General features: G+C 38.7%; 1 protein-coding gene and 1 long non-coding RNA gene across 2 annotated transcripts in view; one reads left to right on the plus strand and one right to left on the minus strand.

Annotated features, from left to right (window-relative positions):
- The window catches only part of VPS13D (vacuolar protein sorting 13 homolog D (S. cerevisiae)), a 97983-nt gene extending 90545 nt beyond the window's left edge, over positions 1-7438 (plus strand). Inside the window, exons 68-70 of the mRNA XM_014941435.1 lie at positions 1982-2113; positions 5769-6009; positions 6837-7438. Of these exons, the coding sequence (XP_014796921.1) occupies positions 1982-2113; positions 5769-6009; positions 6837-6968 (505 nt within the window). The 3' untranslated portion in view covers positions 6969-7438. The remainder of the gene's footprint in view (positions 1-1981; positions 2114-5768; positions 6010-6836) is intronic.
- Positions 7439-8229: 791 nt separating this feature from the next.
- LOC106887727 lies at positions 8230-11851 on the minus strand. Its single transcript, XR_001411948.1, has 3 exons — positions 11676-11851; positions 10971-11092; positions 8230-9551 (listed from the first exon to the last, which is right to left on the minus strand). It is a non-coding gene; the product is annotated as an uncharacterized LOC106887727 (long non-coding RNA).
- Positions 11852-13112: the final 1261 nt, after the last annotated feature.

Raw genomic sequence — 13112 nt, forward strand, 5'->3', positions numbered from 1 at the left:
AATAATTTTAAGCTGTACACAGGTTGTGGAAGTCATCTATTTACCTAATCTTTAGGTTATTCTGATTCAGAGAAATGGTACCACTGGAAGACTATAGTTCTAAGACATTGCACTTTTTGCAAATGAGGAAAACTAAATACCTTCATGCAGCAAATGGCAATTGTCATACTGGCATTTTTTAGCTTGGATGCATAATGCTGTAATTAACTAATGAACATCTAACCAAAACCAAAGCAGTGCAGCAGGACAGGTAAAGCAGTGAGAACATCTGTCAGCAGAGGTAAAACTGAAAATTTAACTGGTAACATTTTACCAGCACTGTTAATGACAATGTTTGTTACTGTTCTTAATCCCCTGCTCTGTTTCTCATTCTTTTAGTTGGAGAATTTCCACTCTTCATTTCATCCTCCCTGCTGACAAACTGACTTTCCATTTTAGCATACCCGTAGTTCAGCTGCAGTGAAGTCAACAGTTTTTTGTCTCTCCTGAAGTTTCTCTCAGAAAGGACTGGTGATAAGCCCTACTTCCGAGACACTGTAATTTGTTACACAGGTCAGGGATGTAATAATCTCATTAGCAAAATCAGAACTAACCAGATAGTCATAATGTATTAGTAATTTAAATTGGCTGATGTTTTTCTCTGCTGTGCTGGAAAGCCAGTGTCTTTGGCTTCTCTACCTTGTTTGCAAAATACATTGTTGATAGCAGCCAGAGCAATGGCAGCCAAAAGACACGGAGAGGCCACTCACCCAGTGGGGAGCAGCAAAGATGATACTAAGTCATGACCGACACGTAAGAGATTCTGTTCCAGTAACACTCACTGCAGCCAAGGAGGGAAGGGGCACAAAATAACGTCTGTCACCATGAAAAGGCAAAGGTGTCAAAGACTCAAAGGAAAACAAATTTTTAAAGAGCGCATGGGGTGCAAGTCTGGGACAGGACTGCTGAAAGGGAAAGGTAACAAAGAAACAAGGCTCCAGAGAAAACATCTGCATAAAGCAAAGCTTAGAAGGCAAGTCCTCCTGTGTGCTATTGCCAAGCAGCTTAAAAAGAAAACGCATTGTTACATGGGATTTTTTTCCTGTCTTTTGATCAAAAAGGATAGAAGCAGGTCATTGTACAGGATCTTCACAAAGCATCAAGATGAGAAGTAGAGAGCACTGATCAAAAGTGGTGCATTTGGCTTGGAAAATTACTAACAGCAGTAGTCTGAAAGAGATATGAGAGAGCATGCGGCAGACCAGAGTGATGGTGCTGGGAAAGAACAGAATAAAGCAGGGCTAGGCAGCCTGAAACACAATTCTTCAGGGGTAGGGCGTTCCAAAAGCTTAAAGGAATTCAGAATATTATTTTTTAACAAAATACTGCTAAGGGAGGAACCTAGCTTGCAGTTCTTTAACATTGTGGCCAGTACCAACCTCTGATGTCTGTTAGGCCACATGTGTGTGTCTTTTATTATTGTCAATTTTTAATAGACAGTGAAGAAAGGTAAAGTATGCTAAACCCTACTACAGAGACTCTAATGAACTGTGGATTTTTCTTTTGTCTTAACTGCATGTGCCTATTTCCATAACCCTTCAATTTTCAAACTACTGACACTACCCATCAATGTGAGCTCTCTCTAGGTTGATCCACTCTTGTTTTCTGTAGAGAGAACAGTCAAATCAGTAAAACTCTGCTGATAAATGATTCCAAAATCTGCAGACAGTACAGTCAGTTTAGGTTGCTCTTCCTCTTATTAATTTAGTACACTGCCTCTTAATTGCAGAGGAAAACTTGAGACGTTTCTTTGAAATGTGTAACTTCCAGATGAAGTATTACAGAATCTACGTGCAGTATTTGTGAAGACCGTGTATTTTTAAAGGGGTTGTCACACCTCATATTTCAAAATAAAGACAACCTTGTATGCTGACAGGTTTAAGTGGAAGGAAAAGCGCTGCTGCTGCACTAAGTCATGTCTCTGCATCTGTTTTGCACGTAGGACACAAGCGGAGAGAGTGAGAAAGCCGCGCTGCTGTAGAGGACCTCAAGGGCTCTTGCCCCACTATTCAGAAAGTCAAGCAGAAGGACAAGAACAGCTGTTCAAACTGACTGACAACATCCAGGATGAGTTGTAAGTACTGACTTACACAGCTACTTTAAGTAGTTCTGTTTGCTGCCGTTCTATCTTCATGTCCTGGGGAAGGAAGAGGGACTAAAACTGCTTCACACGTACACACAGGCACATACAAGTTGGTTGTTTTCTCTTGGTGCTAATTAGCAGCAGAGCATGAGCATGAGTGGCCTGTCCCCCGGCTGTGTACAAACATCACTGCAGGTGCCACAGGGCTCCTTTGGTTCCCTTGTTGCTAATTGCCATTCATTTCGTGTCACATACAGACTGGAGAGGAACTGGAGTTTGTTGGCTCCTGCTCCTATTAATGCCCCTGGTCCCCTTCTATCATTACAACAGATGAAATCTCATTAAGTTTCTAACTAATCATTAGTCCCTTTATCATGCATAATACATGTCCAACCTCACATGCACTGATAAAACGGGCGTGTTTTAACCCTGTACTCTTCTTCCTCTGTAACACCCGTACAGGCAGAAAAAGTACCTCCTCCCTTACCTGGCCCTTACCACCTGTTTCTCACAGCCCAAAGCCTGGCAGGGGGCAGAGATTCCATGACAGCACGGCCTGCACAGGGAGCACTCAGCGGGGCTGCTTTAGCTGTGAGAGGAGCTAAACTGGATGCCCATGGTACATGTTATTCCTAAAATACAGCTGAAAGCCATGTGCCACTCTAGATTCTGCCTTCAGCTGCCTGTGAGGAAGTTTGTCATGTGCCACTTGCTTGTGGCCCTGTGATCTTACATTCTCATCACCCTGTTTTCATCTCATTTAAGGGTCTTCATGCATATACAGTCTGGCTTTTAGGTAGGGAGCATGGGAAGAGAGAAATTTGTGACTGAAAAAAGTGAACTTTTTGCAGGAGTACCTCATAAGCAGATCAGTGCACTTTTTTCATCGAGTCACACTGTTCATTCACTGTGACTTTCACCATTAGGAACATCATTCAGCAAGAGAACGGTGTTTCTTGTCATGGAAAATAAGTACAAAATTATGCCTCTGACTTTTATCCTAGTATCATAATCAGAAACACATTTAAAGACCTGATTATTTGCATATTTTCCCTCAGAGTTAAATCCATAAAAGGGGGTTTAATACCTTGCTCTACTGTTCTAACTAAATGTTTCCACATTTTTTTCCAGTTAGGCTCACTGTTTCACTTCTGGAAAATATTGTGTAATTACTTCCTGATGTTGTTAAAAAACCCACAAATTCTCCAGAGATCTGGTTGCTTCTACTTTGTTCTACTGGATCATGTTTCATTTGATTTTTCATTTTATTAATTTGAGATCTTTTTAATAGTGTAGAAGTATGAGTTAAAAAAAAAAAAAAAAGTGCTATCTTGAAGTAGTATCTTAAAAGGTTAAATACCTGTTTTGTGAACTAGACACAGAGAAGAAAGTAACAGTTGGCAAGAGAAAATGGGTAATGATGCATGACTCAAACTTAGAACAAAATGTAGAGCCTGAACTACAAATTAGCTAATGTTTCTGTGCTTCACCATTAAATCATTGACCTCTGTTTCCATTCCTCAAAATATATACATGACACCAGTAAAAATCCTGTATGGAAAATTAGATCTATGATCTGTTATTCTTATGGAGGAAATACAAACCATGGTCTGATTACCCAGTTGTTTCCATTGAACTTTATAGTAGCTTTTAGCAGGTCAGTTATCTCTGTGGATGTCCCCCATAGAGTGGGCTGGAGCACTATCCATCGGGGAAACGGCTCCTCTGCTCTTGGGGGTACACAAAACCTTCTCAGGTTTCTCAACTTTGCTGTGACAATTGCTAAGGACAGGGATACGGCATTAGGGACCACCTCTTTATCTTCTGGCCTTGCTGGAAAAGAAGCAAAGAAGCCAATGTGGCAGCAAGTTTCCTCTGGTTCTGCTTCTAGTGGAAGTCTGACCCAAGACAAAACCAGAATCTCTGAAATACTGTACTTGTTTTATGTGCCTCTCCGAAGGAGCAAGACTCTTATTCTGCAGTCTATACTGCTACTCTATTTTAAAATTAAGTTTTCTATGACACTTCATAAAAATATCAGCCATCCTACTTAATTTACTTGAAAGGCAAAACCTTACCCCAAAGTGTTTGAACTCTGATGGAAAACTGAGGGACAATTGCTAGTTTCACCAACTGTGTTAAGATTGTCTTTAACCTTTTTTTAGCAGAAATAATATACATTTTTTTGGTTTTGGGTTGTTTTACTTAAAGGAACACAATTAAATTATTCTATCCTGTAGTTTAATCCATACAGTATGTTACAGGCCTTTTTTTTTATTGGGATGGCTGCTCTTCTCAGCACTTCAATGAAAATCTAAGCTGTGCGTCTGCTTTGTCCAAGTTTGTGGAGACAAGGGCATTTGTCAGCTGTCAGGGCTAGGAGGCAGAGAGCAGGGAAAAGCCAACTTCAGTGCAGAATACCATCTTTCAGAGGACTATTAACAGAAAATTACTAGAATTATTCCTTTATATCACAAAAAGAAATCGTGATCGACCTCCTGAAATACTTTTGGCTATTCAAATTCCATGTATAGCTATGGGTTTATTTGGATATAGCTCAGAGTAATTTGTGCAAAGTGTTACTTAAACTGTAGAGCCGACAGTAATTTTGGAGATGGTAAGCTTTTCTGATCGACCAAAAACTCTTAGTACCAACAGTCTTCATTGATTTTTTAAAAACAGTGGCATCTTTTGCAGAATGTATTAGGACAACAGCAAACAGATCTGTACAAGCAACAGGTCAGAAAATAGTATTTTTGAAGCTACCTGACATCATGAGGATCTTATTTTACAGATATGCTTCAACTGCTGTGGGTTGTTGACAGAGCATTATTACGCTATTTAGCATTCTTAGTTACGATTTCATACTTAATTTGCTGAATTTTTCAGCATTTTAAAAAACACGCTAATGAGATTCATTTCAGTAGTAAATCAGAGTGGAGAAGTGGGTTTGCATTGCTTACTATTTTTTTTTTTCACACATCAACCTTTTCAGCCATCATATTTCTCAATATTCTTAACTCTTTTCTACCTCTACTATTCATCACTCGGACTAATCTCTCTGGGGAAACCTGCTCGCTGCTTAACCTTTCACCCCAGTGCTAAACAGCTAATTTCTCTTTTCTAGCTACTGATCCAGGCAGCAGGTTAAACTTGTTTTTTGTTTTTAAAGGCAAGAGAGGTGTGTGGTAGAAGGAAGCACAGTAGGTTTACAATGTGTAGAAGGATAATGCTCTTGTCATAAATGTCTGCAAACCTTTCACGTATCAACAATGGAACTAAAGTTAGTTACAGTTAAACTTCAGTATTAGGACTTGGAGTGTTCCAGTACAAGGAAATTACTCATCTCAACCCTTGTTAAAGGATATTTTTATATGCCCTTTTAATGTCCAAAGCTAGAAACCAGGCATTTAGTGCTAATATTTGATTTACAGCATGATCTTTTTAACTGGGTGAGAGGGTACTTCATCAGCTTAATTTTTTTAGAACAGTTTAAATTAAATACAGATGAATTGTACGTGTTATGCTATTAGCTTTTCTGAAAGACTTCTAAAGGTCACTGAAAACATAACAGGTGAGGACATTTGTTAGTTTACTATTTTTAGCCTCGAGTGAATATTTTTTTTTCTGTTTTTCTTCTTTCCAGCTTCATAGCAGTGGAGAACATAGACAGCTATTGTGTTCTCATTTCATGTAAAGCTGTTTATTTCCTGAAGAGCAGCGATTACACAGACCGTGACGCCATCTTCCTAGAAGTCAAGTACGACGATCTCTACCACTGCCTGGTTTCTAAAGACCACGGGAACGTGTACATACAGCTGACGAAGAAAGCTGTTAATACAAGCAGCGGTGTGGCAATGCCAGGCCCATCCCAACACAAACCAATGGTAAGGACCCAGCACCTATTGCTTCATTCACGCAGGGGTTTCTTTTCCCCTTTATGCTGAAAGTGTTTGTGGTCATTAGTGTTTGGTTTCCTGTGCTGCATAACAATGAAAACTTTGTTCTGTCAGCAGTGAAAACAGCTGCTGCTGAAAAGGTTGAGGTGACAACGGGACTGCTCCCTAAACTCCTAAGAAAAGTTGAAAGCAAAATCTAAAATATTCCTACAGGCAGAAATGTTACAGTAGGAAATGTATATTTACCTGAGAAAGGCTTTTAACTTTAATTTATGTATATGAAACTTAAGTACTTTGCTGTCTATTTACTCTAGTCTTCTCCTCTTATACGTAGTAATTTTTTTTACTGCAAAATGTCTGAGATTGGAAAGAGTGTTTATGTCATGCCTGTACAAGTTAATCGGAACTCTCACTTCTAAAACCCATTACAGGGTTTTTTTCTTCATTACAGTAGTTGCTCAGGGGTCTGTTTTACAGGCAAGGTTACAGGCTCACCCCTGACCCGTCAGTTTACATTCCAAACAGACAAGCCAGATAAAAGGTAGGAGGGGAAGCAAAGGAAATAACTTCAAATATTGCAAGATGTTTCTGCGCTCATCCTAAAATACCTATCTCTATTTACCTGTCTCTCCCTCCCGCACTCCTTCATTACTTCAGCCTCAATACTGAGAAGGAATCTCCACTGAAACATTTCTGTTCCTTACAAGGGACTTCAAACCTAACCCCTTCAGTTACTGAAGTAATAAAAAAATAAATATATTCTGCTTTAGATGACAGTAGTACCACATTAAGAAAAATCACGTTTCTCTTTGCAGGTGAAAGTGAAATCTGAAGATATTGCAGTAAAGCTATCTCAAGAAATAAACTATGCAAAGAGCCTTTATTACGAACAACAGCTTATGTTAAGACTCAATGAAAATCAAGAACAATTAGAGCTGGACTCTTAAAACCTCTTTCTTACTGCCAGCGTGAACTGCAAGAATCAGTCTGGAGCCGGGGTGTTCTGTGACTGCAAAAAATACTACATGGGAAGGAAAATGTATGATTTTAGTATTTAGCTAAATGGAATCATTGTGCATAAGAAAACAAGTGAGGTGGGCTTTTTTTTTTTTTTAAGCATTAGTTGTATAACAAAGATATAGTTGAAATGCATTTGGTTCTGGGAGAAGCCCTGTATTTTGCTAACATGTATATATGTAAAAGTGTTTCATGTAAATAAGAAAGTACAGACCAGGGTGTTGGTACAGAAGTCTGTTTACTGTGTAAAGAAATTAAAGGAGCTATACTGAGTCTTACTGCACTACCTGAAAATAGCTATTCTCTCTCTTTTTTTCTTCAGAAAACTAATTTTTCACAGTGCAGGAATGTAGATAAACATTAAAAAAATAAAAATTAAAAGTTAATTGCAGCTGTTGAAGCACAGGTGTCCTGCAGTTTGGAGCTTTAACACTGTGATTAGGGTGCATTGTTTGGGGTTGGTTGTTGGGTATTTTGGGTTTTTTTTTCTTAAATCACAAGTACCGCTACATGCACATATTCCTAGTGTTCCCCTGAAATTTCATCCTTGCTTTTAACCAAAAAAGAAAAAAAAAAAAAGAATTTTGTTAAATACTGCAGTGAGGACTCACTAATTCACCTTTTCAATAAGCTAGAAAGCTGATTCTGTTTTGAATACAGCACTCAAACTTAGCAAAGTCTGCACCTCTGAAGACCCCTGCTTCTAAGTTGTTTTTAAAAGAGTTCAAGTGAGCAGTCTTGGAAATCAAAGCTTTAACTTCACTTTTTTTCCTCCACTGGGACTGAGTAAGTGTATATAGTTGGCCGGTTTGTGTGCAATTCTGTTAGCCTTGGCAATGCCAGGTGGGGGGAGAAGAAATCATCACATCATTTGTTTTCATCACAACCTCTTCAAAATTAAACTTTTTGGAATAATAAAAATAACATGTTTTCTCAAATGTTGTACATTAAATCAGCATTTGTCTCATCAACTTTAACCAAACTGAAGACTGAGGAGTGAGTGTACTCACTTACCTTCATTCACGGCGACGAGGAACTCTCCTCCACCGCGCTGAACGCTGCATGCACGATGGCACTTTGCTGTGCAAGGTTCAAGTGTGAATATACACCTTTCCTAAAAGTGCTGAGTAACCTAAATGCTAGAAGTGTTATTTCATAAACCTTTGACTCCAAGGAAGGAGCCCACTAAAGCTTTATTTTCAACTTAGTTTACCTTTTAATATCTTTTCATAAAGGCATACAGGAATATTTTTAAACAGAAGGTTAGAATTAAACCGATTCTCAACTGCTGTACAGCAAAAGGCAAAGGGTTATTGTATAAGGAGAAAATGTGGCATCAGTAGATGTGTGTATGGTCTCTGACTGGAAATCAAAATCCACAGAGGTCCATTACGCAAATGAAACTGATTTAATGCATCGCTTTTGTATATTTCTCTGTATAATTTTTAAGTAAAATAAGGAATTCAACAAGTGCATCGGCTCAACGGTGCTTTAACACGTCAGTCCTGTTGGACTCTGCTGCTGAGACTCCCTGCTGCTCTCCTCTGTAAAATCCTGTTTTAATGCAGCAAATATCTAGCTGCTAAAGATGGTAAGTAGATGGGGAAGGGAAATAAAAAGTAGTTCACAGCTCTGTGTTGAGAATTTACACGACAGTGGCCTGAATACTTAAGTTTTGTAACCATTATATAAGCAGCTGACACGGAAACATCTAAAAAGTAGTCTGAGTTACCTGAACTCCGGGAGCTAGAGTAAATAATTACTCTAATTTGTGTATTTTTAAATTTCTTTTGGACTGTGCCTAACCTGTTTCTTTGACTGTCAATAATGATTAACCAGAACATTGTTTAAACCTTTGAAAAGTGTAGCTACTAGCCTAGATGGAGCATAACTGGCTTAGGTTATTCCAGTGTGCTGCACTACTCTTCCCAATACAGTGCTCCTCCTCAGCCTGGCGGCTGGAACTGCTCGCTCCTCTAGAGATGAGGCGAAGTTTTTCTCCTAAGGGTACCCCCAGAGTGCTGATTACAAGGAGTGATGTACACACACAGCTGAAAGAAGCATATTGCCTCATTTAGCATTCCAAACCAAATTGAATCAGAACTTTGTGTTTGTAAAAGTGCAAATGATGTTATTTATTGCTGTAACCCAACTATTTTTATAGAATTTCAGAACTCGTACTGTGGACTTCCTATTGCTATTGGCACTACTAACATTATTACTCAGTGAATAAATATAACTTTCAGATTCCAGGAGCTGTACTCAAAAGTAGTTTTCAGAGGATGTGGAGTGTAAGTGCAAGTCTCCAGCTTTCACTCAAATTCTTAAGAACTGAAACACAAGCTGTTAGCAGACAAGACAACTTAATAGTTCCATTTACCAAATTCTGCAGTGTTCTTCAGATTTTGAGCCTTATGAAGACAGTGTGCTTACCAGCCTTAGCCTGGTTTCATGGGAGGAGGTACAACCGCTGCAGCAATGAAAGCAGATTCAGAATCTTCAAATTTCAGAAGCTGGGAAGGAGAAAATTCACTGATGAGAGACAGTAACAGCTTTCTCCCACTGTCTTTAGCACACAGCCAGTATAATTCAGGGAAGACTGCTTTTTCATGCCTCTTGGATCAAGTCTGTATAGAAAGCTATAGTTCAACTTCACACTCTAATAAAGATTAAATAACCCATCAACAATGCAGGCAGTATTTCAAAAGCCCTATAACCCATGCAGAGGTATGCTGAGGTAGGAATACTTCACTTCAGCCTGTTAGCTTTGATTTTAACTATATTTGCTGAGAACTTGTTCTCTGCATACTCTGACCAACTTTGTTTTCTTGCTGGAGTTGCTGTTGAAGAAACATAAAATAAAGATTATTGACATAAGAGATATTTCACCATCATTCTGGAGAAGTGTAATAAATTGATTCCACCCACACTCTTCATGTGCCCTTGCTGGCAAAACTATTAATTATGTGCAGGAACAGAAAATTACTGTAGAGGACAGGAATGAATAGTTCTCTTAGACACATGCCTCTTGAGTGGCAGAACAGCTCTCAAGAGTGTTTGAGGTAAAACCTGGACAGCTGCCTGGAGTGCTGGTTGTCACTGCAGGTCAAACACACACTTACACTGCATTTCTCTGACTTGGATTCTCAGATAATCTGCATTTCAGATGGTCTAATTTTCCAAAAGTCATTTAAGAGTGGGAAATCTAAATGCCAAGCTATTTAAACCTCAAAATAAAAAAGCACATATTTTATAATAAAATTCAGACAGCTTTCTTACACGACTGGATGACCAGCACAGCTGATAAATGCTTTTCTGCTACAGTAATGCCTCACAGTACGTCACCTACCCGAGCTATACAATGCCAGAGTTCAGTCAAGCAATATACTTTAAAAAAAAAAATACTGCACTTCCGGTATTAATATATCTTTATGTGGAAAAAAAATGTATCCTAATATTTCTAACACTTATCCAGACCCATGTGTTCTGCTGTCACTAAAATAAGACAGACTTGTGACTGCATTAGGTAAGCAAGTTTTTAATGTGCAAGATATGCAGAAGAACACAGATGGCAATGTCATTTTAGTCTAGAAGCAATTCTGGACAACCAGAACTACAAAAGTCCTTTCTGTTCTGACCTAAATCCACAGCTGTGGCTGCAAACTTCCATTTTGCTGCCCTGTATCTGACAAAGCAATCAAAACATGGAGAATTTTTGGTTTTTTTGATCATATTGTTTTAAGCTCTATGATATAGGTAACAGGAATGTGACAAGGCCACTAAGAAACCCTTTTTTCTTTTCTTTTTTCCCTGAGGAAACAGTATTACTGGTAAACAACCTGGTAACACAAAAGATACAGGGAAAGTGCATAATATGGCTGCTAAAAGAGGCAAACCCCACACCCCTCACCAATACATGACTTTGTAACCACCTGCAATTCCTAGAGACAGTCCTCAGCTGGTAGCAAGATCTAGCACAGGTTGGAGGAGCAGGTAAGGTAAGGCTGTCACTGGAAGGAGGAAAATTAATCACCTTCTGAAGTCATAGAATAAACTGGGGAAAAAAAATTAGTAACTGTTAGACAGTACTCAAACATACACTTACGCATCTTACTATGGTATGATCAGGCTGAAGCAGGCTTCTTGTTACAGTCATTACTGGATCATAAACAATTCTGTTACCTACTTAATCATAGCCATTTATAAATAAAGTCTAAGCAGTGAAACAGGAAATACAAAATGAGGTATGCCTGAAACGAGGTACAGTGTGAAAGATGTGAACAACATCCTTCCCTTTCTTCTGCTCCTCAACAAATTTCCAATAAATCAGCTAGATGGTACTATCGGAACAGCTTACATTGTGAATGCTGTTTACCAAAAAAAGTGCAGTGCTTACATTTTTGTGGAGAGACTATAAGTAGCTAAATGGTCCCCATCTAAAAACAGGACAATAATCATAACATTTCCTTATGACAAGGAGGCTTTGATCTGTTTGCTACCCTGTATCCTAGACTCCATGATGGTTTTCAGCATTTATCTGTTTTTCTCATCAATAGAATACTTACTATCTAGAATACGAGGCCAACTATATATATTTTTAACTTTTTTTTTTCTCTGTAACACAACGTAGCACTGACCTGTTTCCTACAGTGCACACATCACTAGATGACTCCTCCTCTAGGAATAACCTTGCTTGCTCTGCTTCTCTTCTTAGAAGAACATTCCTCTATTTGCTAATCAGAATGATTTCACCTCTGGCACCTGGGTCTGAAAAAGCAGGTTTCAAGGAGTATACTCGCTTCAGGTTACAGGCTGCTGCAAAGATAGTAACAAACAAACAAAATAACACCCACATCAAAACACATTTTAATTAAGTCAGCAGTTGCTCAAAATCCACTTATACAGCTTGGTTTCTTACAAAGAATAACACTCTCTGTGTGTGCTTATATACTTCTTTAATACCCACCCCACCCCAAATGTATGTATATACATCCGTACTCCTACTTTTTTTTATTTTTAAACTTATCTTGAAGAGTGATGGCCATATTCCAAATTATTCTTAAGAGGATAGTTGTTAACAAAGAAGGAACACAGTCTTATTTTTCCTGGGGTGGGGGGGAAGACACACAATAAAACCATGCCCAGAGCTTTGGATTCCAGCCTGGAGTTCTGTAAAATTCAGCCTTGATAGTAGGCTCTTAACCAGTTATGACACTTAGTTTTATCAAATGTAGGGCTAGGACCAACACACTTCCAATTCCCCACTTGTATCATTAGTTCAACTTTATTACAGCCTATTTATTACAGCCTACTGGTAGTTGGTCCAATGCTCTGTCAGCCTTAAAAAGGGAACTGGGACAGCACAAAGCCATCTGCCTCAATAATAACCATAAAGTTACCTAGCTGAGAAAATGTTTCATTAACAGAGGACACGGATCAGTTTGACTGAACTGTATGCTGTTCATAGCTCTCTATCAGCAGATTTTCTGAAGTGGGAGAATGTGAAGAAAAAACCCAGCACCAGATGTGTATATAAGGCTGGGTTCTTGCACTGTGACTGGCTTCGCACGTGTCTCATAGATGCAAGAGTCCAGTCTTAATCACATGAAAGAACACTTGCCAAAAGGGAAAAAAAAAAAAAAAAAAAAGGTAAAAAAAAAAAACCACTACAAGACAGGAGATTCCTGGAAAAATATTTCCTTTGGAAACAAGCGGAGAAATCCTTCACAATAACAAATAAAATGTTTGGTGCTATTTCTTGGGTCTTCTCTTCAGAATATTATAACTCAAACACAATAAATACTGCCTTACAAAAGCCTACTGCGAGGCTTCTGAAGCTGCCTAAAATCTTCCAGCTTTATTTCTGTTAACTTAGCTAGGCACCAGTCCAAGTATAATAGCTACTGAAAAATAAACATTAAACCATCAGTAAATGTCTCCACAATTGTACTGTGTTGCTATGCTGTTCATATCCAGGATTTCAGTGCCTAATCTGGTTTCATTCACTGTAAACTAACCCAGTGTCAAATCTTACGATTCACAGGCTCTCTGTCTGCTACGGTATTCTCCATTAG

This window comes from Calidris pugnax, unplaced genomic scaffold, assembly GCF_001431845.1.
Source record: "Calidris pugnax isolate Ruff unplaced genomic scaffold, ASM143184v1 scaffold82, whole genome shotgun sequence".
NCBI lineage: Eukaryota > Metazoa > Chordata > Aves > Charadriiformes > Scolopacidae > Calidris > Calidris pugnax.